This window comes from Xenopus tropicalis, chromosome 4, assembly GCF_000004195.4.
Source record: "Xenopus tropicalis strain Nigerian chromosome 4, UCB_Xtro_10.0, whole genome shotgun sequence".
Lineage (NCBI taxonomy): Eukaryota > Metazoa > Chordata > Amphibia > Anura > Pipidae > Xenopus > Xenopus tropicalis.
In genome coordinates, this window is record NC_030680.2 from 120825671 (window position 1) to 120848044 (window position 22374).

The 22374-nt window shown below is 42.1% G+C and overlaps 1 protein-coding gene and 1 non-coding gene across 2 annotated transcripts; both read right to left on the bottom strand.

The window, feature by feature from the left end:
* Positions 1-6107: 6107 nt before the first annotated feature.
* rpl3 (ribosomal protein L3) lies at positions 6108-12006 on the bottom strand. Its single transcript, NM_001126603.1, has 10 exons — positions 11986-12006; positions 11056-11248; positions 10259-10427; positions 9505-9640; positions 8928-9114; positions 7786-7946; positions 7583-7684; positions 6884-6979; positions 6667-6786; positions 6108-6231 (listed from the first exon to the last, which is right to left on the bottom strand). Exons 1-10 carry the CDS (start codon positions 11986-11988, stop codon positions 6187-6189), a joined length of 1212 nt encoding a protein of 403 aa, NP_001120075.1. The 5' UTR covers positions 11989-12006; the 3' UTR covers positions 6108-6186.
* Positions 7103-7195, bottom strand: LOC116410665. The gene has a single exon (XR_004222578.1). It is a non-coding gene; the product is annotated as a small nucleolar RNA U83B (small nucleolar RNA).
* Positions 12007-22374: the final 10368 nt, after the last annotated feature.

Genomic DNA, 22374 nt, shown 5'->3' on the forward strand with positions numbered 1-22374 from the left:
CACAGTTTAAAAATATATCAGTTCTCGTTTCTTGTGAAGCATTGCGTCTATAGAATTGGACTATTTGATGTTAGCGCTGTGTTGTCAGTGCCCGTGCATGTGGGGTTTGAGGTGGCTGTTCGGGGTACTTAGGGTGCCTGGCCATCCTGGTTCAGCACTGGGCTAAAGGTGTGGATAATAATAAATAATGTATAGCCTTAGTTAATATTATGATTCCACTTCCCAAAAATAATAATGGCAATAAAGACTAACAAATGAGTAGTACTAAGGCTCATTTGCTAATGATAGAGACACAAGTGCTCAATCCTAATTGCATCTCGTTTTGGGGGCCGTGGCACAAGGTTCAGAGCAAAGTGCTGTTGGGTGCAAGGGAGCCCTGAACGTAGGTCTTCACTGGCATTAAGCACTAGGGGACATTCCAGGGAAAGCCCAGATGCAGTTCATCTAGGTACAAAAAGGTGGAAAAAGTAGGGCAGTCTTTGAACCTTGCCTATAGTTTTATATGAGGTTTTCAGTCACAATGCGATTATATACCTGGGGGTGCCTGGTGTCACCAGCCTTATTATATATTTATTTATTTTCTCCCTATTAATAACATTGGGATTAGGCATTATTGTTACTGGCCAGGCTGGCAATTTTATTAATAGTGGCTGGCTTATTAATAGTGCCTTTATATGTTGGGGGGGGTCATTATTCCACATGGGCTGGACAAAGCCATGCTTACTTCTTGAGTCATAATTCAGGGGCACTTTAAGGACCAGCTATCAGTTAAACAGTGTGTTATTGTCTCTATCAGTATGGCAGTCCCACAAGTATAAAATTGCCTCTAGGCTTTGTCCATCATGCAGAGTAAAGTTTCCTCTAGTAGTATGTCAGCGCCACAGGCAGTATGTCACTTTACAAATGGTATGTAATACACTCCAGGCTCGAGCGGTCTATCTGTCCCTCAAGCAAGGTGACAGATAGACACAAGTGCCATGAGGATATGTTATTTCCATGGGTCCCTTAGCATGTTGCCCCCTTTAGCTTAAAACCCACATTGCTCCAGTTTCCTAAATAAGCTTTGTGAAGAAAATACAGTGGTTATGCTGCCATCTAGTGGTGTGTTCTGGTATACAATAATCTATTTGATTACCATGAAATATTAAACAGAAACACTGTATTCTAACAATCTATTGGTATTGGGTTGGCAGCATTCTATCAAATATCTTCATTTGAAACTGTAAAAGAAAATGTTTTCTCTGTATGAAACTTGCTTATAATGGGTGTATAAAAAAAATATTGCTTTAGAGAGAAAATACAAAAATATGGGAAAAAAGGTTAAAGAAAATAAATATTTTAGTAAATAGTTCATTAGGCTAATAAATAAATATTACTAATTATCTCATTATAATAAGTGTCTCTATATTTGGGGTGTTCAAATTCCTGCATCTGCCATATGACTTGTTTTTGCAATGAGATCCATGATAAGGGCTCAGTGGGGAACCAAGTACAATTTGTGATTAATAAATGCACATTTTAATTCACTGAAGGAGTTTTGGCCCGTTATACTGACTGTCTGTGCACCCCATATGAGCATGGGCGCTTTGGATTAAAATACTGTATAAATATAGATATAAATATATCTATGGATTTCACAAAAGAATGCACAGCTTGTGAATAATGGTATGTAAGGCTTGTAGCTCCCTGGATATACTGAAAGCCTTGTTATCCTACTAAAGAAAGCACGCTCAGATCCAGTGTGGGACTGTGCCTTACTAGCAGTGTGTGCGTGACCATTTGCTTAGCAATAAATATTGCAGGGTGTCAGCTAACAATGCACCCTCATAACATGGGATGGGAAGGATTTGCCACGGATTCTCTTGCCTCTATGCAAGGTTTCAGTTTGCTGAGATATTCAGAGTTTTCTTAGGGTTGATCCGTAGGGCAAGGACTATAGCACAGTAGTATGAACTGGCACCACCCGGCATGTGTGCTCCAAATGGCTGGTATTCAGCATGGAATACTCAGGTCTTTTCTTTTTAGCACAGGGGAATGGGAACCCAGACCTTTATTTTATTACTCCCTTTAAAAAAAATGGGGAAAGGATAGAAGGGCCTACTAATCTCACTGTGCATAAATAAGCTTCCTCTGAGCCATAGATACCCCTTTCCCTGCTCCTTAGGGCTCTTACAGGCAAGACTTTCTCCCTGCGCTCCCATGTTGGATCTTTAAAGGGGTGATTCACCTTTATTTAACTTTTAGTATGTTAAAAAATAACCGGTTCTAAGCTACTTTTGAATTGGTCTTTATTTATTTCTGACCCTCGGCAGCCAAAAAACTTTTTTTTCTATTCAGTCCCTTTCTCCTATTCATATATCAGTCTCTCATTCAAACCACTCCCTGGTTGCTAAGGTAATTTGGACCCTATCAACCAGATCGCTGTTATATCTCCAAACTGGAGAGTTGCTGAACAATAACTGAAATTAAAAAACTACAAATAATAAAAAATGAAGACCATTTGCAAATTGTCTCAGAATTACTCTCTACATCATACTTAAAGTTAACTCAAAGGTGAACAACCCCTTTAATGCACTGCAGCCCAGGGGAACCCAGGAAGAAATGCATCCCTGCATTCCTATTTGTGCTCATTGTATGAAGTTGCGTTCCATCTGCGTTCAGCACACGCTTACACCACAATGAGTACAATCTCATAGAAAAAACAAGTCTGTGTTAACTCCTGCATTACCCTGTGCTCATCTGTATAAGCCCTTACACATGGGTGTTTTAATGTTCCTTACCAAGTGGTGGAACACATAAATGAAAAGCATTAAAATGCCTGTAAGAACCCTAAAGCACTATAAACTGCCCAAAGTGCCAACACTCCCCAATCAGAATGGTAACTTTTCCATATAAGTGACAGGTGCCACTAAAGGACAAATCCAAGCCACGGAACCACTGATTATTACAGCTTACCTGTGTTCAAAACAGCCCTGAGAGTATAAGCTACAGGGTTGGACTGGGGGTGCAGGGCCAATGCCCCAGGGGCCCCTGCCACCCACCCAAGCGCGTTTACATTATACTTATTTTGAGCACAGGGAAGCAACTGCTGGTTATTGGGACTGGCCTGGCCCAGTCTGACCCTGACAAGCTACATAGAAAAGAGTAGGCTCCACTCCCATTTGGTAGAATGAATACAAAGCCAGTGTGTAAAAGCACTAAAGCAGCATAAAATCCCCAAATAGCAAACACTCCCCCATCAGGCAAATAACCTGTTTCATACACATGACAGGTAGTTAAAGTCAAAGGTTTGTGGTTTTTACCCTTTTGCAACCAGAGGGCTGCAGGTATAACATACTACTTCACATACATCTATTTTATTCGTGGTCTTTATATGGTGGTCACATTTCTGCAGAGCTTTACATAATACCCTGCCTTGGTGGAGCTTAAAGCCCCTCTCACATTCACTATGGTTAACTTTAATCAGGAGCCAATTAGATTTCTGTATGGCTCTATTTTGTGGGAGGAAAGTCACCCAGAAAGAACATACAATCTTTTTGCAGATTTTGCCCATGCCAGGGTCAAACTCTAAACAAAGCTGCCCAGTTGGGGCCCACAGGTTGGATGGTTGCCCTCTAAGGGCCCCAAGTCTGCTCAAAAGCTCCATAGACTTTACTGTGGGACATCATTTTAATGCAGTGATTCCCAACCAGTGGTTCGTGAGCAACATGTTGCTCCCCAACCCCTTGGATGTTGCTCCCAGTGGCCTCAAAGTAGGTGCACATTTTAAATTCCTGGCTTGGAGGCAAATGTTGATTGCATAAAAACCAGTGTAAAGCCAAACAGAGCCTTCTATAGGGCTGCCAGTCCACCTAAGGGCTACCAAATAGCCAATTATAGCTCATATTTGCACCCCCCAAGAACATTTTCCATGCTTGTGTTGCTCCCCGACACTTCTTCCATTTGAATGTGGCTCATGGGTATAAAAGGTTGGGGATCGCCGTTTTAATATATTCAACCATGCAATAAAATAAATATTCAGCCTACTGCATGTGATAAGTTGGACAGCAGTGCTTAAGCCCCAAGCACTGCAAGGGATGTGCTACTAGCTGAGCCACCATATACATCCATTACAGCTTGCTGGCCTTGCCTCCCTGCATTACCCTATTTTTGACAAACAGGGGCTCCTAGAAGTTGACAAACAGCAACAGAAGGGTTTTTCTTTTATTCTAGGCACAGACTCATTAGCTGTTTGGCAGGTCCTGCATATTTGACAGCTGGAAGGCTGCAGGTTAATCATTAGATAGTTAAAAGGCTTGGCACAACACAGGACTTCTTAATCAATACTAAAAATGTATTAGATGCATCATGAAAGAATCTGCTGTTTAAGCTCCACTGTAGAGCCTTCATCACGGTCATATGTCATTAATACCCAAAACACCAGGTATTAATATGGTTTAAAAGCTGTAAAATGGTCCCTCAGGGTGAGGTATATGTATATAAACTTGTTTCACAATTTATATTGCTGCTTTTAGCAATTTGCATATATCTGGCTTAGACTGTCATTGGCTTTTTGGCAGCTCTGGCAGGTTGTACCTTAGAAGCAGGGTGGCAGAGGGTTTAGCTTGGCTCAAACAGATGTATCTTTTTATTGGCCCTGTTATAGATTCCTGCATTGCCCTTGTGATGCCTGGGGCTGGATAAGTGGCTGTGCTGGGTACATGCAATAGGAATATGTCAGATGGGCAGGACTGATGTAAAAATCCTAAAGATTCTGAAGAATGCTGAAAGAAAAACTAGATGATTGGGTTGGACTTTGTCAATTTCATGCTGGCTTAGAATAGGAGCTGCATGGCATATGGATGGCAGTGTCTACCTCCCAGACAGAGGGGGACACCTTCAGTGTCCAAATCTTATTTAACCACCACCAATGTTCTCAGAATGTCAAAAAAAAATTTCATAAAAAAGTAGCTTTTACAGCAGCCTTTGTACTTCACCTGTTAAACCTCCTATCTCTCTAATCAATTTTCTGAAGGAATGGGATTGGCCCATTTTGAACCAGACACCAAGAACTTCCTATATGCTTAAACATCTAGGCTGTCCTTACTTTTTTCCTACTGGACCAATTCATTGGTTGCTTGTGCACTAACCAGTTGCATACATTAAAGGCTCTGGCACACGGGGAGATTAGTCACCCGCGGCAAAACTCCCTGTTCGTGGGCGACTAATCTCCCCGAGTTGCCTTCCCCCTGCTATCCCACTGGCGAACAGGGAGTTTTGCCGCGGGCGACTAATCTCCCCGTGTGCCAGAGCCCTAAAGGTCAGTGATTAGTTTCTTCTATGCAGAGGCATAGGCAAAGACTGTGCATATCACTAATCGAATGTTAGATTTGCAGCAGACAGGCAGAGGAAGCAGCGTCAGACTGATAGGAGATGCAGCCAAAATAATGCAAGTCTGCTGTCAGTACTGTGTGACATCATAAAAGTAAAAAAAAAAACTGTAGTGTTCTAGTTGTCACTGTTACACTTAAATGGCTTTCCATATTTAAAGCTTTGTTCTGGCACCTTTTGAAGCAGATCAACTATAGGCCAATATAGAAGTCTAAACTTCCGCTGTCATTTTTCTGCAGGTATTCTAGTTTAAGAGTTGTGTATAGTTTTATTTTGACTTCCATTTTAAACAAGGTGAAATTCCAAATTACAACCTTAGTGATACTGGCACTTCAAAGTATTAATGCACATTAAAAGTTATATAGGCAATGTTGGTTTTCCACCTATAGGCCTGGTTTTAAGTTAAAGGTTACTTAATGTTCCTAAACCTGACTTTTGCCAACCTGTCCCATCTCAACCAGTTAGTAATAGCTTCAATGCTATTGGACTCCTGCTGCACAAATATGGCAGCCCCCTCAAAGGAACATGGGAATTAAATATGTAATGTAAGAGCATTGGGCAAATACTTATGGCAAAATTAGTGTGCAAAGACAGTCACCATAATTGTGAAAATTAAAATCTGATTCATCTTTAAGACCAGTACAACTTGCCCATGTCTACTACAGCACCTTATAATATTATGATCATATCATAAATATGCTCATTTATTAATTCATATAAATGCACACAGGCAGTTATAATTTTTAGATGTTATTTTTATTAAGAGCTCACAGATAAAACTGTAGTATCTCAGACAAACAGGAACAAAGTTCATATTCATGCAGTTTCCTCTTTTGCCAAGCGGTCCTTCTTGAGTGGTCCCTGTAAATACACAAGAGTGCATGTTAAATACTGACCAAAACTCAAGTATAGGGTTAATGGCTCTTACAGCAGAGACCTTAATCTAGTCATCCCCACATTTTGCTGCCCCCCCCACCCCCTCTATAGATCCACATTGTTTCCAAGCAAATGGGCAAGTATCCACTTAAAAGTTGTGCAACCCAGATACAAAAGATTCTAGAATGCCAGCACATGACCTGCAAGAGTGAAGTTAGGACCAAGCCTGGCTCGAGGGTATGCCAGATAACGAACCGTGGGCAGAATTCTAGCCTACAATACTGTTCAGGCAGCTTGAAGAGTGTTAAAGCCACCTTCAGAGATCAACATTTTGCCATGCCCCACTTAGAATTCAGACTTAAAGTACACCGCACCCATTTAACCCAAACCTTAATGGGGCTCACTTTTAAGTCAACTTACCATGAAAGCCTTCTTTTCCTCTGCTGTCTGGAAACGACCATGCCCAAACTTGGAGGTTGTATCAATAAATTTAAGATCAATCTTCTCCAGGGCACGGCGACTGGTTTGCACAAGGAGGGACTAAGGGAAGGAAAATAGTCAGTTGCAGAGTGTTCTTAAGCCAGGTTCAGCAAAATGAAAAAGTGGTCAAGTTCTGTTTTCCAAAGAATGTACAAACCTTGCGCAGTGTGAGCACTCTCTTCTTGGTCCCAATAACACAGCCTTTCAACATGACAAAGTCGTTTTTCACCTCACCATAGTGAACAAACCCACCCTATGGACAGAAATTAAATGTCAGTTTCATGTTCTCTGCCCTAACAGTACACAATCCTATTTAAGTTATTTCATGATTTCAATACACTCAAATAGAAGTATTCCTCCTAGATATCTGTATTCCTCAGTCCTCAGAAGGAAGGCAGCATGGAATAGTTCCTCATGCATTTCGGGCGCTGCGCCCAGCGCTAATTCCATGTCTTCATCACAGGACATCAGCAGCTTTGGCATTAAAGAAACCAAAAAGCTACATAAAGTCACTTTGTCAAAACTAATTCTATTACAGGCCAAAAAGCAATAAAGCATGACTGAGCCTGCAAAAAGTTTCTCAGCCAGTGTATAGATTTCTAATGTAGAGTAAAAGAACTTAAGATCCAACATGTAAGGGGCCCTTGTTAAACCTGTTGGAAGGTGCTGGGTAAATTTATAGCAAAGTGTGTCAATAAGATCCTGATCTGTGCCGGTAAACTTTCTGTACAGATACTTGAAATGTATACATTCCACATTATGTGGAAACTAAAACTTACATGCATAAACAATTGCAGGTAAAGGTACAACTGATATAGCCATGTAGAACTCAATACAGAACATTTTTTTACCTTACCAGAGGGTTGATGCTCTTGTCTGACAGATCGTAGTCTGTTGAAGCGTTGTTCTTGACAAGTTTACCATCCTTTGAATGGTAGCCCTGGCCAATTTTGTAAATCTAAAAAACAGAATAAAAGATATGAGGATTTGTAGCACTATATAGGCAGTTTTGTTTTTTTTAATTTAACCAAGAAGTATCCTAAGTTTAAGGGAAAATACCTTCTTATTGATCTCTGTGCGGTGGTGGTATCCCTTCTGTCCAGCACGGGCTACTGAGAAGGCCACACGGGCAGGATGCCAAGCTCCAATACAAGCCACCTTACGAAGACCTCTATGAGTCTTACGGGGCAGCTTCTTTGTGTGCCAGCGGCTAGTTACACCTATGGACAAAAAGCCAGTATTGTTAGCACTGTTAACTTGGATACAAGAATATGCTTAGTAGGATGACCAAATGCCAGTGAGCTAGAGGGACAGGCTATACACCATGGTAGTTTTGAGAACCACCAAAAGATCAAAATACCCCTACTCCATCCCTAACAACTTCCCACCCAGAGGTCTATAGGAAACAAGATGCTTAAAATGGAAGTTACAATCACTGGGAGTGCTAAATGTGAGGCACCCCCTAGAGATGATAAAATCACTTACCCAATACCCCAAGGCCAATGTCCCTGGTAGCTGAAAACTGCACCAGCCTGGGGATCATGCAACCAAGCAAACCTCTTCTTTTCCTTGTCTATCTTGGGAATCCCAGGACTGGTGTATGCACAGAGGATCCCTTGATCTCAGGTACCCTGGGCCAGTGATTTTTCTGGTAACAGGAGCACTGGCCTAGGGTATTGGCTGAGTGATTGCAGTAACTGGGGAGTGATTGAGATACTTGGAGGAATGGAAGTAACACTGAATGGACTAGACACTGCTCTGGTTTTCTGGTGAAGTGATAATACATAGCATATTGCACAGAATATAAGGGGGGAGGGGTCACCTTTAAGTATGTTAAAATCCTAATCCTAGCAACTTTGCAGTCTTCAATATTTGTAGTTTTTGAATTCTGTCTCTGGTCATATTTACAGCAACCAGAGATCTATTGCTGTGAGCTTACAGTTTTATCCCTTCTTTCTATTCAGTTCTTTTTCTATTTATATTCCAGTCTCACAAACCTGCCTGGTTGCTAAGGTAAATGAGACTAAGCAACTAGATAGCTTCTGAAATTCAAAACTCAAGAGCTGCTGAACAATGAAACCCATACAATAAAAAACTGCAAAACCTCAGAATATCAGTGTCAGTACATGCATTTGCTAAAATCCAAATACTCTGCAATGTTAAATATGTACAAAAGGAAGTTTAGAAACAAATAGTCTTACCTTTGTAGCCCTTTCCTTTAGTGACACCAATCACATCAATCATTTCATCCTGCCCGAACACTCCTGTGATTGCAACCTGCTGCTCCAATTTCTCACGGGCCCAGTCGACCTTCTCAGCTACTGTACCTCCGTTCACTTGAATTTCCATGAGGTGAGATTTCTTCTGGCGCAGGGGAAGCAGGCGCATCTGGAGCAAGCACAAGGCCAGTTAGATACACTGCAAATCACAACAAGCCTGACTTTATACCATTTAAGATTGTAGTTAGCGATTGTGAAGTTTAGGCAAGCAGTCAGAATTCGACATTCAACAGAGACTGCCTCTGGCAATCAGTCTGTCCGCCCGTCGAAAAAGTTTCATCCTTTAAATTTTGCCCATCAGTTTACCATACTCCCTGTAGTACTACAATAGCCTTTTACTTTGAGGAAGAGTAAATTTAGCTTTAATTCTATCAATACTAAATTCTTCTATCAATACTAAAACCTACTGAAAACATGGCAATCTACACTTTTAAAGCATAAAAATCAGTTTGAGAGGACTGAAGCCATTTTGAGATTATGTACCATGGATATTACTTACCTGTGTATGGGCAATAACCCTGATGACTTGGCAGTACTTTTTCATGCTGGCAAAGTCCTTCTCCAGCTGCTTCTTGCCCTCGTCATCCTGCCATTTCTTGCAGTACTTTGTGAATGCCTTCTTCTTGGATTTGTACCTTTAATGGCAGATCAGAAGAGTTGGAAAGGCCCTTCATCATGCCCCATAATGGGATCATGAGCGGAAGAGGCCCAACCAAGGAAAGATTTTTGGCTCATTGCATGGCGTCAAAGGAGGTTTTCAGCCAGCAAGCGGAGCCTGGAGCTCATCAGACTGTAGCTGAGAGGAGCTGCCATAATCCAGTACAAAGACATTTAATACATTTTTAACATAATACAAATTTTATGATACGTAAAAGCGCTATATGCAGATCAATTAGTGCTGCTCTGGTGAAAGCCACTACTGGATTCACAGAACAAAATAACTTTGGCACTTTTGTATTAAAGGCTACTGTCAGCTTCCTGCCACAGATAAGTTAATTCATACAGACAGGATGTAGCAGTCAGTTGGGACAGAAATCTGTTACTATAAAACATCTGTAGAACAGACACTATCCTGAGTTACCCCAATATAAACTGGCATCCAAGCTATTTCAGCATGTCTGCACTAGTACTATGAAACATTAACTAACCTGCACTAGCAAGCCAGTAATTCATAATTTGCAGGATAGTTTAAAGTGCTATAATGCTTTTATCTTCATAATAAAGTTATGCAGAGATGGTTCCACAGCCCTTACCAGTTCTTGTAAAAGCGCCTCTTGCATTCATCACTGATGTGCTCAGCAAAGATGGTCTTCAAACTGCGCAGACCACGGGGAGTCTGGACGTAGCCAACAATACCAACTATTACCATGGGAGGTGTTTCAACCACAGTAACTGCTTCCACAACTTCTTTCTTATTCACCTCTGGGAAAGAAAAATACATCAGCTGTATGAACACACTAAATCCTAGTCACAAGAGCTACACAGTCTAGTCAATGCAGTTTGACAGCAGTGTTGACCACAGCAAGACAATTCATTCATGCAAGCCTTCTTTCATACCAGTGTTGGAACTAGGGGGTAAAGTGGTGACACTAGGGTAGATTGCCTTAGGTGCCCATTTGGCTCAGTGGTGTTTCATATCATAACTGATCTTTACAGAGGTATCTTAGTGATTCTTAGCGATTCTTAGCACACATGGCAGTCAGACAGCCAGATACCTACTTTGTGACAAGGTTTATTTATAGCTCAGTATTTCAACTTTTAAAACACAGAAATCTGACTACTGATAGATCAGTTTTAGAATGCAGGCAATGTTGACAGATTTTGCCATACAATTCCTATCATTTTCAATCAAAACTAACAGGGAGACTGGTAGGGGAAGTTTACAAGGCAACGTGGAGACAAAATTCTCCAATTTAGGACCTAGCCTTTATCCCCCCAATTACAGTGCATAGATCACTTACTGCCTTTTTTAAATAACTCCCTTCATCACACACTAGACAAAACCCTTACTATATGCAAGTTCTACTACTACATCCCTTTAAATACTTACTAGAACCAGGCCTGTCCACCTCCCGGACAATGTGGGTCATGCCAGCCTTGTAGCCCAGGAAGGCAGTCAGGTGAATGGGCTTGCTCTGGTCATCCTTAGGGAAGCTCTTCACTTTGCCACGATGTCTCTTGGAACGCTTGCGGGGCAAGAAGCCCAGGGAACCATGTCGGGGGGCTGAAAACTTTCGGTGAGACTGTAGGAGAGAAATATTAACATGCATCAGCTCGCATTGTGCATAGGTTTGAGAGGATAAAAGCTGCCCCCCCGCCAAGCACACACTCTGTATACTAATAAAAGCCTTTTTATAACAAACACGGCCTGACAGTGACAAGCCCCCTAATCCCGGTGCCGTCACTAAGAAGCTCCGCGGCCGCACGTCCCACAGCCAATCAGAACAGTGCGGTCATGTGACCAGGCCATCGGCCCCACAGCCAGGCCGCCATGCGAAGCCACATACACTACCAAGGCGGAATTGGCCGCCACACAAGGCTCAGGGCTAGGAGCACAGAACCGAGTAAACTGCATGTTAGTGACACGGGATGACAAGGCACACTGCCCGAACTAGTCAGATACAAGGGCCTATGTTTATGCTGCACCGTAAGGGTGCCGGGGCGGCTGCACACTGTCCCGGACTAAGATAAAGAGCGGCATTTTGTTAACCTTCCAACTAAGGACACCGCACAGGGTGTATGGCCCAAAACAGGAGCCGTAACCGCGAAGCGGAACAGAAGCATATACAGTGCGGCAGTGCCTTACTTAGGCCGCAAAGCCCCGATTCACACCCAAACCGCGGTCTCTGTTAAAAATATCCGGCGCCTTTGTCACATAGGCGCACATAACAAAGCTATATAGCGCATAGATGCACTGACAGCGGCGGATGGCAGAGATTACACACCGATTGGGATCCCACACACCCGCCATGATACTCACCATCTCAAGCCCTGACCGAACTGAAAGAGGGAGTTGAGCCTGCCGCACGCTGCATTTATACAGAGACGTTTAACAAGACACGCCCAAATGGTGATTTTTTTTTTTCTGCCGTAAACGAATCTTTATTGACAACCTTACAAAGTACATGAATGCCGGCTATCAGTTACTATTACATAAATGTGTTCAAGTTTTAAATTATTTTATTGCCTGCAATGAACTCAAAACAACAACATCTTTCACTTGTGTATTATTGACATGAGGGTGCGGTGTGAAATTACATGGCAGAGAGGGAGGATTTGGGATTAGAATGAGGAGCAGGGAGGCACTGCTGGTTTATTGCAGCTCATGCCATTATTCAGGGGCCCATTTATTAAGTACAATTGAATCCGAATACAAAAATTTGTATTTTTTCTAATTTATAGAACTGTGTGTATTTTCTGCAATTTTTTCATTAATTTGCGCAACTTTTTCATACCTTGTGACCTTAACATGACAAAATCGTATTTGTTGCGCCGAGTACGCAAGTTTCGGATTCATTCAAGTTTCATTATCGTGACTTTCCTTGGGCCAGGTTGGAGCTGCAGAGTGCCAGTCAGAGCCCTATGGGAGACTTTCCTTGGGCCGGGTTGGAGCTGCAGAGTGCCATTGAGCCCTATGGGAGACTTTCCTTGGGCCGGGTTGGAGCTGCAGAGTGCCATTGAGCCCTATGGGAGACTTTCCTTGGGCCAGGTTGGAGCTGCAGAGTGCCATTGAGCCCTATGGGAGACTTTCCTTGGGCCAGGTTGGAGCTGCAGAGTGCCATTGAGCCCTATGGGAGACTTTCCTTGGGCCGGGTTGGAGCTGCAGAGTGCCATTGAGCCCTATGTGAGACTTTCCTTGGGCCAGGTTGGAGCTGCAGAGTGCCATTGAGCCCTATGGGAGACTTTCCTTGGGCCAGGTTGGAGCTGCAGAGTGCCATTGAGCCCTATGGGTGACTTTCCTTGGGCCAGGTTGGAGCTGCAGAGTGCCATTGAGCCCTATGGGAGACTTTCCTTGGGCCAGGTTGGAGCTGCAGAGTGCCATTGAGCCCTATGGGAGACTTTCCTTGGGCCAGGTTGGAGCTGCAGAGTGCCATTGAGCCCTATGGGTGACTTTCTTTGGGCCAGGTTGGAGCTGCAGAGTGCCAGTCAGAGCCCTATGGGAGACTTTCCTTGGGCCAGGTTGGAGCTGCAGAGTGCCATTGAGCCCTATGGGAGACTTTCCTTGGGCCGGGTTGGAGCTGCAGAGTGCCATTGAGCCCTATGGGAGACTTTCCTTAGGCCAGGTTGGAGCTGCAGAGTGCCATTGAGCCCTATGGGAGACTTTCCTTGGGCCGGGTTGGAGCTGCAGAGTGCCATTGAGCCCTATGGGAGACTTTCCTTAGGCCAGGTTGGAGCTGCAGAGTGCCATTGAGCCCTATGGGAGACTTTCCTTGGGCCGGGTTGGAGCTGCAGAGTGCCATTGAGCCCTATGGGAGACTTTCCTTGGGCCAGGTTGGAGCTGCAGGGTGCCATTGAGCCCTATGGGTGACTTTCCTTGGGCCAGGTTGGAGCTGCAGAGTGCCATTGAGCCCTATGGGAGACTTTCCTTGGGCCAGGTTGGAGCTGCAGAGTGCCATTGAGCCCTATGGGAGACTTTCCTTGGGCCAGGTTGGAGCTGCAGAGTGCCATTGAGCCCTATGGGTGACTTTCCTTGGGCCAGGTTGGAGCTGCAGAGTGCCATTGAGCCCTATGGGAGACTTTCCTTGGGCCAGGTTGGAGCTGCAGAGTGCCATTGAGCCCTATGGCAGACTTTCCTTGGGCCGGGTTGGAGCTGCAGAGTGCCATTGAGCCCTATGGGAGACTTTCCTTGGGCCGGGTTGGAGCTGCAGAGTGCCATTGAGCCCTATGGGAGACTTTCCTTGGGCCGGGTTGGAGCTGCAGAGTGCCATTGAGCCCTATGGCAAACTTTCCTTGGGCCAGGTTGGAGCTGCAGAGTGCCATTGAGCCCTATGGGAGACTTTCCTTGGGCCAGGTTGGAGCTGCAGAGTGCCATTGAGCCCTATGGGAGACTTTCCTTGGGCCAGGTTGGAGCTGCAGAGTGCCATTGAGCCCTATGGGAGACTTTCCTTGGGCCGGGTTGGAGCTGCAGAGTGCCATTGAGCCCTATGGGAGACTTTCCTTGGGCCAGGTTGGAGCTGCAGAGTGCCATTGAGTCCTATGGAGGCTTCCAAAATCAAACACTGAAGGATCAAAGTCAGAAAGGTTTCCGTGCCGATTACGATCAAGCACAGTTGCACCTATTAAGCAGTCGAATCCTCCATCAATGATGCTGAGAAAAAAAAAATTGTCAATTGCGCACACTTGTGTTTTACTCGCTGCACTTGTGGACATAAATTAACCCTATAATGCCTTGTGCCTTCATATAAATTACTGTGCATGAAACTTAATGGTGTTTTTCTCCTACAGTAAATACTATTTCTGTATACTGAACTCCCCCTTATCTGTGAGTATAAAACAAAGACAGCACAATAAATGGTAGGGGTATATTATACAGTACTCATTATTGCTTTATTATTTTCAGTGGTAGCTATTCCCACAAATGTGCAGCAAATTGCCAAGCAATTGTTCCACCTTTTGTGGTATCATTTTAAAAACCTCTAAAGGGGTACAGGTATGGGATCCCTTATCCGGAAACCTGTTATCCAGAAAGGTCTGAATTATGGAAAGGCTATCTCCCATAGACTCCATTATAAGCAAATAATTCTAATTTTTAAAAATGATTTCCATTTTCTCTATTATAATAAAACAGTACCTTGTACTTGATGCCAACTAAGATATACACATAATTAATCCTTATTGGGGGCAAAACAATCCTATTGGGTTTGTTCGATATTTGAATGATTTTTAGCAGACTTAAGTTATGGAGATCCAAATTAAGGAAAGATCCCTTATCCGGAAAACCCCAGGTCCCATACCTGTATATATCTTTTATAAGCATCGTAAAGTGGCAAGAGCTATGCATTGCTTTCTGAGCCTTTTTAAGCAGCTACACAGTTGCTTTCTGCTTTTCTAGTGGAGTGCTATATATATGTGCCCTATTTCTGGCCAGAGTGCAATGTAAGCCTTGGACAGGGAAGGGGTGGGGAATTTATTCTAGTTGCCAGTGAGTCAGGGTGTGTCATGTGATGGGCCAGAGAGTGAGTGAGTGGCACTGCTGCCAAGCTGCCTTTATATGTTGCAATGAAACTTCTTATTGTGACTTTGCCATTCTGAGTGTAGGAACTGAGTGTTCTAATGAAATATGAATGTGACGGGGTTGCAATGGCCTTCTCGTATCCCCTGGTATACAGGGGAAAATTGATTCAGACTGCATGCTTCTATAAGGTAAAATCTGTGCTACGCTTTAGGGCAGTGGCACACGGGGAGATTAGTCGCCTTGCAACAAATCTTCGTTACCACAGGCAACTAATCTCCCCACAATGCCATTCCACTGGCGAAAAAGTCGTAATGGTTACGAAAAAGTCGCAACAATTTACGAAAAGTCGTAACGGCGACGAAAAAATAAAAAAAATACGAAAAAGTTGCAAAATGTTCGTTTTCCGATCGGAATTTTTCCAATTCGGATTCGGATTCTTGGGTTAGTAAATGTGCCCCTATATGTTTTCTCTGTTTGTCTTCCCTGGAGCCTATGTGCGCTGGCTCTTATTTTAGGTATTGCTTTTTGGACTTGAAGGGATACAAGTGCAGGCCGGAAAGGGACTGCAAACTGACTGAGACCTTGGCAAGAATTCTATTTGGTCATAATAATCTACGTGTGAGATAGTAAAAGGAACTATCCTTGGCTGGAGCTCACTGGTACTCCATGCTCTGGCACCCTGGCAAACCAGTCCATGCGTGGATGTACCTATCCTGTAATTTTAAAATATAAAAGTCTTCCAGTTCTAAAAGTGAATATTTTACTTGCTGGGGTTGTGTTAAAAAAAGTGGAAAACTGATGATATTCTTTTTCCTTTAAAGAAAAACAACATATAGCACCCAATACCCCCAGACATGTATTACAGGTTCCACAGTGGTTCATCAGTTTATCTACAGATATCATAAGGTGTAAGGGCTCTGGCACATGGGGAGATTAGTTGCCCGCGACAAAATCTCCTCGTGTGCCAGAGCCCTTAGGCTATGAAAAATATGACCAGGGTAAATGTATTAGGACCACCGTATGTTTTACATTGATGGGTTCCGTGGCTTGACAATTGTACAGTATAATATAAACTTGCAACAACATAAAACCCTAAAAATGCCTGCACTTCTAAAAAACCATAGGGTTAGGAAATGTTCACTGATTAGTGCAAATAAACAGAATGCACATCCCATATCATCAAAGCAGCATTCTCTTCAAAAATTAAAAACATGCACAAGGGTGCAAAGTCTTCAGGCCCACCTTTAAAAAGAAAAAATGCTCATTTATCCCTGTACCCTTAAAAAAGATTTGTCGACGGAGGGTGCAAAAGAGAGAAAGGGCACTTTACTTTGCACCATTGCTGTTGCTTACTGAATTATGACCATTCGGTTCCAGCACAAGATACAATGTGGAATGATTTATAACTTTGGTATTATAACTACTGCTTTTTCCCTGCATTGCAATGGTTTCAGAAGTGCATTGTAGCCCTGGCCTGCAATGAGTGTGTCGATTTGCTTCTTTTAGTGGATGAAAAACAATCTAAGTGACCAAAAATTATCTAGAAATAAATCTGGAAATGTGTCATCATTTGCATACTAAGGATTAAGTTAGGTTGCTTCATATGGCCCTTTTAAAAATCCTACTTTCTTTGTGCCATTTGTGCCACCAAAGCTATCTTGCTTTACCACTGTGCATTTGAAATGTTTTTAATGGTCTTGAAAAATATAAAGCATAGCGTACTTTACATAATAACGTGGTTTATGTGGGCAGGTTGCATTGAACTGCATGGGGACAATCAGGTGCAGGTCGGAGTCAGGGTAAGTGGGTATGGATTGGGCAGGGTCTGCAAAAACCCAGACACATTCAGGTCTCTATTATCAGTACCCTGTTATTCAAATCTCAGATTAATTTGAGCATTTGATGCTGGGGCTGTTATTAACCAAGGCAAGTCATTTTATTGTGTTGCCCTGCACTGGTTAAGATGGTGTGTGCAAGTAGAGATGTTGTATGCAGGTAGAAATGGTGTGTAGACAGAGATGATAAAATTCACTATCAATAACTGTGTGGTCCAGTTGCCAAACTTCACATAGCATATAACAGATAAATAGAGATCAAATGCAGTTTGTGGCTAGCTACAGAACTGTATGGTGCATTTTTATCATATAAAATAAGATAATTTGTTGCCAAGAAATAGTTTATTGTAGGTGCTGGATGAACATATACAAGCACTGGGGTCAAGTGCACGTGAGGAACTATATTTTGAACCCAAAAGACAATCAGGCCCAGGCCTGGCATGTAACAGCCTCTTACTGTTAATATGCAACTCAGAAGGAAAAAACTACTTTAATTGCATGCTGTATTCATCAACAGCTCCCATCTGTCTTTACGACAGATGTCTTTAGCTTAGCTGGCCTGCAGATGGCACCGATACACTATTTAGATTTTATGTATGCTATTTTATCTCCAGTTTTTGTTCTTTATAGGTTGATCTGTATATGAACCAGTATTCATTTGAAAAGACCAGCTATTTATATCTGCTTTGCTTTTATTGCAGTATGTTTGCTATCCACTTCAGTATTTGCAGACTTTTTTACCTTCTGACTAAACGCCCTCAATCATCCAGTCTAGCCATGGCGGAAATATATCCAAAAACTGCAGGTTTCTTTAAAAATATAAAACCCAAAAAAGCCTGCATTTAAAATGTTTTTGCATACAATAACACTTTTGTAATGAAAAGTAGATATTGATAAGGACCATATTAGGCCAAAATTAAATGCTACCATTTCAAAGCGAACCTATCATTTAGAATGAGTTTCCTTTCCCACAGCTGCAGGCCAACAGAGCCCAGGTTTCATATGGGGAAGATGCTCCCCCCACAGAGTATTGTGTTAGCATTGTGGCACCAGGTGCCTAATTCTGCTGAGTGCCACCCAGATTCCAGGCACCTGCATGCGCATACTGGGCCAGGACCCTAGGCTCTGGAACACTCCTTTAGTCTGCACATTCATGTGCCCCAGTGTGGCACCCTGTGCAGACTGCCATAGTACTGTATAGGTAGGAGTGTATCTTTGAAGTACCCTTTAAAGGGGAACTATTGTGAAACTATAAATTTAGTATAAGCTATATATCTCATGGAAATACGAAAACTCCCTAAATATAAGCAATTCAAAATTTTGTACCATATCTGAAATACAGTAGAACTCTGATTTTGCATATTCCGAGAATTGATGCATTTTGCTGTGTTCCCATTCAAGCACGCTGCTCATTTTTCCTGGATTTAATCTTTCCTGGAATTTATGGTGTTTTGACACAGTCCCTTGGGAAACATAAAATCGGAGCTCTACTGTAATCAAGTTACTCTTTACTATCCCTCACTCAGCAACCTGTCTCTCTTCATTCCACCTTTATGCAGGTGTTCAAGACTTTGATTGACAGTAGTTCATACCTGTCAAATCCTGAAATCTTCCAGACGTTACCTGGTTTTAAACCCCCACCCCAGGGCTCCCATCACACTTCTAAGGCACTACCCCCAAATTTTTAAAACATCCTTGTCACCGCACACGTGCAATAAACATTTAATTACCATTTAAGGGCCTGTGTCCGTGTGCAGTGACATTATTTGGGACTCCCAAATGAAAACGCCCACACAAAGGGAACACATACCAATGAAGCATTAGAGTTATCAATCAAACTCTGACTTTGACTTCTGCCAATTTACTCCAACAACCAGGCAGTGGTTTGTTTGAAAGACTGGAAGATGAATAGGAGTGGGCATTGATATTTTATATAGATAAGAAATAAATATTAAACAAGAATTAAGAGGACAGCAATAAACAATAAAAAAGGCTTTATAATAGAATATATTCCAAATAAAGTGTATGAGTGTATGCTAAAGAGCTACTTAAGCAAGACCCAATCTATTTGTAGCAATGAACATGTGCTGACATCCCTAGTAAACCAAGTTTTAAGACTTTTAATTGAGAAGTATGCATGCTTAATCACTAAGGATTCAGAAAGACGTAATTAAAGGAGAAGGAAAGCCACTTGGGGGTGCCAAAATGTTAGGCACCCCCAAGTTACTTAAATCGCTTACCTTTTACCCCAGGCTGGTGCCCCTGAGAACAGCACCAGCCCGGGGTATCTGCAAGCGCTCCTTCCTCTGCGATGGCGCGCTGCACATGCGCATTAGGGTGAAAAGCCGACCTTTAACAACAAAGTCGGCTTTTCACTCTAATGCGCATGCGATGATGAATATGTCGTGAATATGTCGTTTCTTGGGTTTTTTTTATGTAATATGCCTGATAACTATGGTTTCCATCTTTTCTGGAAAAAAAACTGGCCTTCGTAAATTTTAATTTCATTTCCCTATTAATAACATTGGCATGAAGCATCATTGTTACTAACTAGGTTGCAACCCTACTGATAAAAGTAAATCCAGCAGTGCCAGTGGGAACAGACAGGGTATACAGTATAAGAACGATACTTGCTCTTATTTCAGCATGGGAAGAGTTGAATACACCTGAACTGGGCTAACACTTCTGTTAGTGTTGGGGGCACTCACTGCTGATGGGTAAGATCTGAAAGAGACACCTGAGTCCTGGTCCACACTGTTATGCAAAATAGTCCTTAAGTTAGTTTTATGGCATCTTAAAGCAGCCCTCTGCTGTCAGTCTGGACTGGCCTAAGACCCCCATAAGTGTCACCTGAGAGACAACTCAAGGCAGGTAAACTTGTATGGTAAATATACTCGCATATTAAATAATACAGAAATGTCGTATAACAATACAGATACATAAACCATTCTGTGTTAAAGGTAAAAGGGTGTACAGAACAAAAAATGACTTTGCTTAATTACTCTTATCTCTACCCTGCAGTTTAGCAGCTAGCAGGGCATGAAAAATGTTGTCCACATAGATCATATTGGGTAATCTATAGGATTCTTTGGGTGAGTTAGAATTAACCTCTCACAAGTAACCCGGTACTTCATGTTATCTATGAATTTTAAATCATTTGGTTATAAAAAGGTATGAAGCCTTTTTGTAACACTGTGTTATTATGTGTGTCGCTGAAAACTTCCAACAAGTATTTTTTGGACTTATACTAAGGCAGCCTTTTCTGCACACTACCTTTCAAAATGCATCAGTTAATAGAGCTTCTCCAGCATAATCCTGCATTGAAATCAGTTTTTCAAAAACACAAAAACATTTTTTATATTTAATTTTGAACAGTGTAATGTAGAAATAAAAAGTACACCATAAAAATGATGACAGTATCTCTTTAATGTATTTAAAAATGGGTAGCACTCTTGCAGAAAATACACACTATGGCATCTCACCAGAGGATAGTAGCAGATTCCATCCAGAAAAGTTGACCCCCTTAAGACAGCCTGTATGCTATCTCTAACTCACTGAAGAGATATTCATTGCCTTCCACAGCTGAAGAGCTACCCTTATTGTATTTCCTTGTTGAAGCAATAAGGCTGGTAATGCTAAAATCTTGTACAGTCTTAGGGTATACTCTGGCCAAACCCTGCTCAGTCCCAGTCATGCCCCCCAACCACCAAAACCCCACCCTATCCTGGTACCGCTCACCTTTTTGACTGTGCTATGAAGCCATTGGAAGGTAAAAGAGGTAATAAGCCTTTCAATTGGCGTTAATTTTCTATTGTTTTTGAATTGTTTGCTTTCCTCTTTTGACTCTTCTCAGCCTTCAAAAGGGGGTCACTGACCCCTGCAGCCCAGAAGCTATTGCTCCTTGAGGTTATTGTTTCTTTTTATTACTTATCTATCTATTCAGACTCACTCCTATTCATATTCTAGTTTCTCATTTGAACCACTGCCTGGTTACTAGGGTAATTTGGACCCTAGCAACCATATAGCTGCTGAGTTGCTAAATAATTAAAAAATCACACATAATACAAATTGAAGACCATTTGCAATTGCACAACATACTAAAAGTTAATGTAAAGGTAAACAATCCCTTTGAGGTTGCTGCCATATGGCACAGTTCTGAGAAAACTGCTACTCTGCTCATATTTGCTCTTTGTTGTGTCTGCACCCAGAGTCACAAAATGCACCCAGGCACAACAAAGTGCAGATAGGTGCGGAGGAGTCCATGTGGCAGTAGCCTAAGGGCTCATTTACTAAAGTGCTCATATTAATGGAAGCAATATTTTGCACTAAAAATTGTAAATGAGCATGTTAGACTCTAAAGGTGGCCATATATTGCCAGAGCCACGCCTTTAGCGAGGTCATCAAACTTAAATCATGCTTGTGTATGGCTATCTTTACTGTTAGAGGTGTGTAGGCCAGCCCCGAAACCTGCAGTACCTGTGGGGCATGTTCGGGCCGGCATCTACGTGGTAGCGACCCTACTATTCTCCACTTCTGCCTCCAGAGATTTGTATTTATTGACCCCACCCCTTTCGTGACATCAGAGAGAGGCGGGTGCAGGTCATACACACCCAGATTTCATCTGCTGATTTGGGATTATAGCAGCTGCTATAGATTGCTGTAGAAATTGTGATTATTCTAATCAAACAAAACTAGAATGCCTTAATCCAACTCCTTCTTTCAACTTGAAATTTTAAGCAAAATCATTTAAATCTACAATTTAAAATACAATTATATATTTATACATTTAGAATTTGTGAAGTAAATTTTTATTGTTTCTTTTTTAACGCTTCATTTTTCTATGCTGCCACAATAACATGCCCCAATGTATCATTTATATAAATGATGATATCAAAGACAATGAACCTTTTGAAACAAACCTGAACTAGCTTCATTATTTATCAACTGTGATAATCAACCTACCATTGTTCTTGAGTGCTATCTGAGATAACATGGTGTAACTAAATACCTGGAGATAATTAAGGCAAAAGGGTGGTGCTTGTTTTTTGCAGATCCACTATAAAGCTGGCCATACATGTAGCGATAAAATCGGGTGGGGGTTTCAAATTATTCTGGGAAAAAATTTTGTACCATGGCAATCGGTCGTTTAGTCGATTGGCCAGGTTACAAAATTTTAGTTAAATAACAATCACATCTGTGCATGTATTGGGTATCTGAGGATATCCTTGGGGGATACAATGCATTTTCATGAAGCCACTTTCGTTCAATTGGCGTCTGCCGATTATTTCATGTTCAGAATATCCTGATTTTTAGGGCTTTATCCTATAATTTCAGTCTGAATGTTAGTTTAGCATCGTTG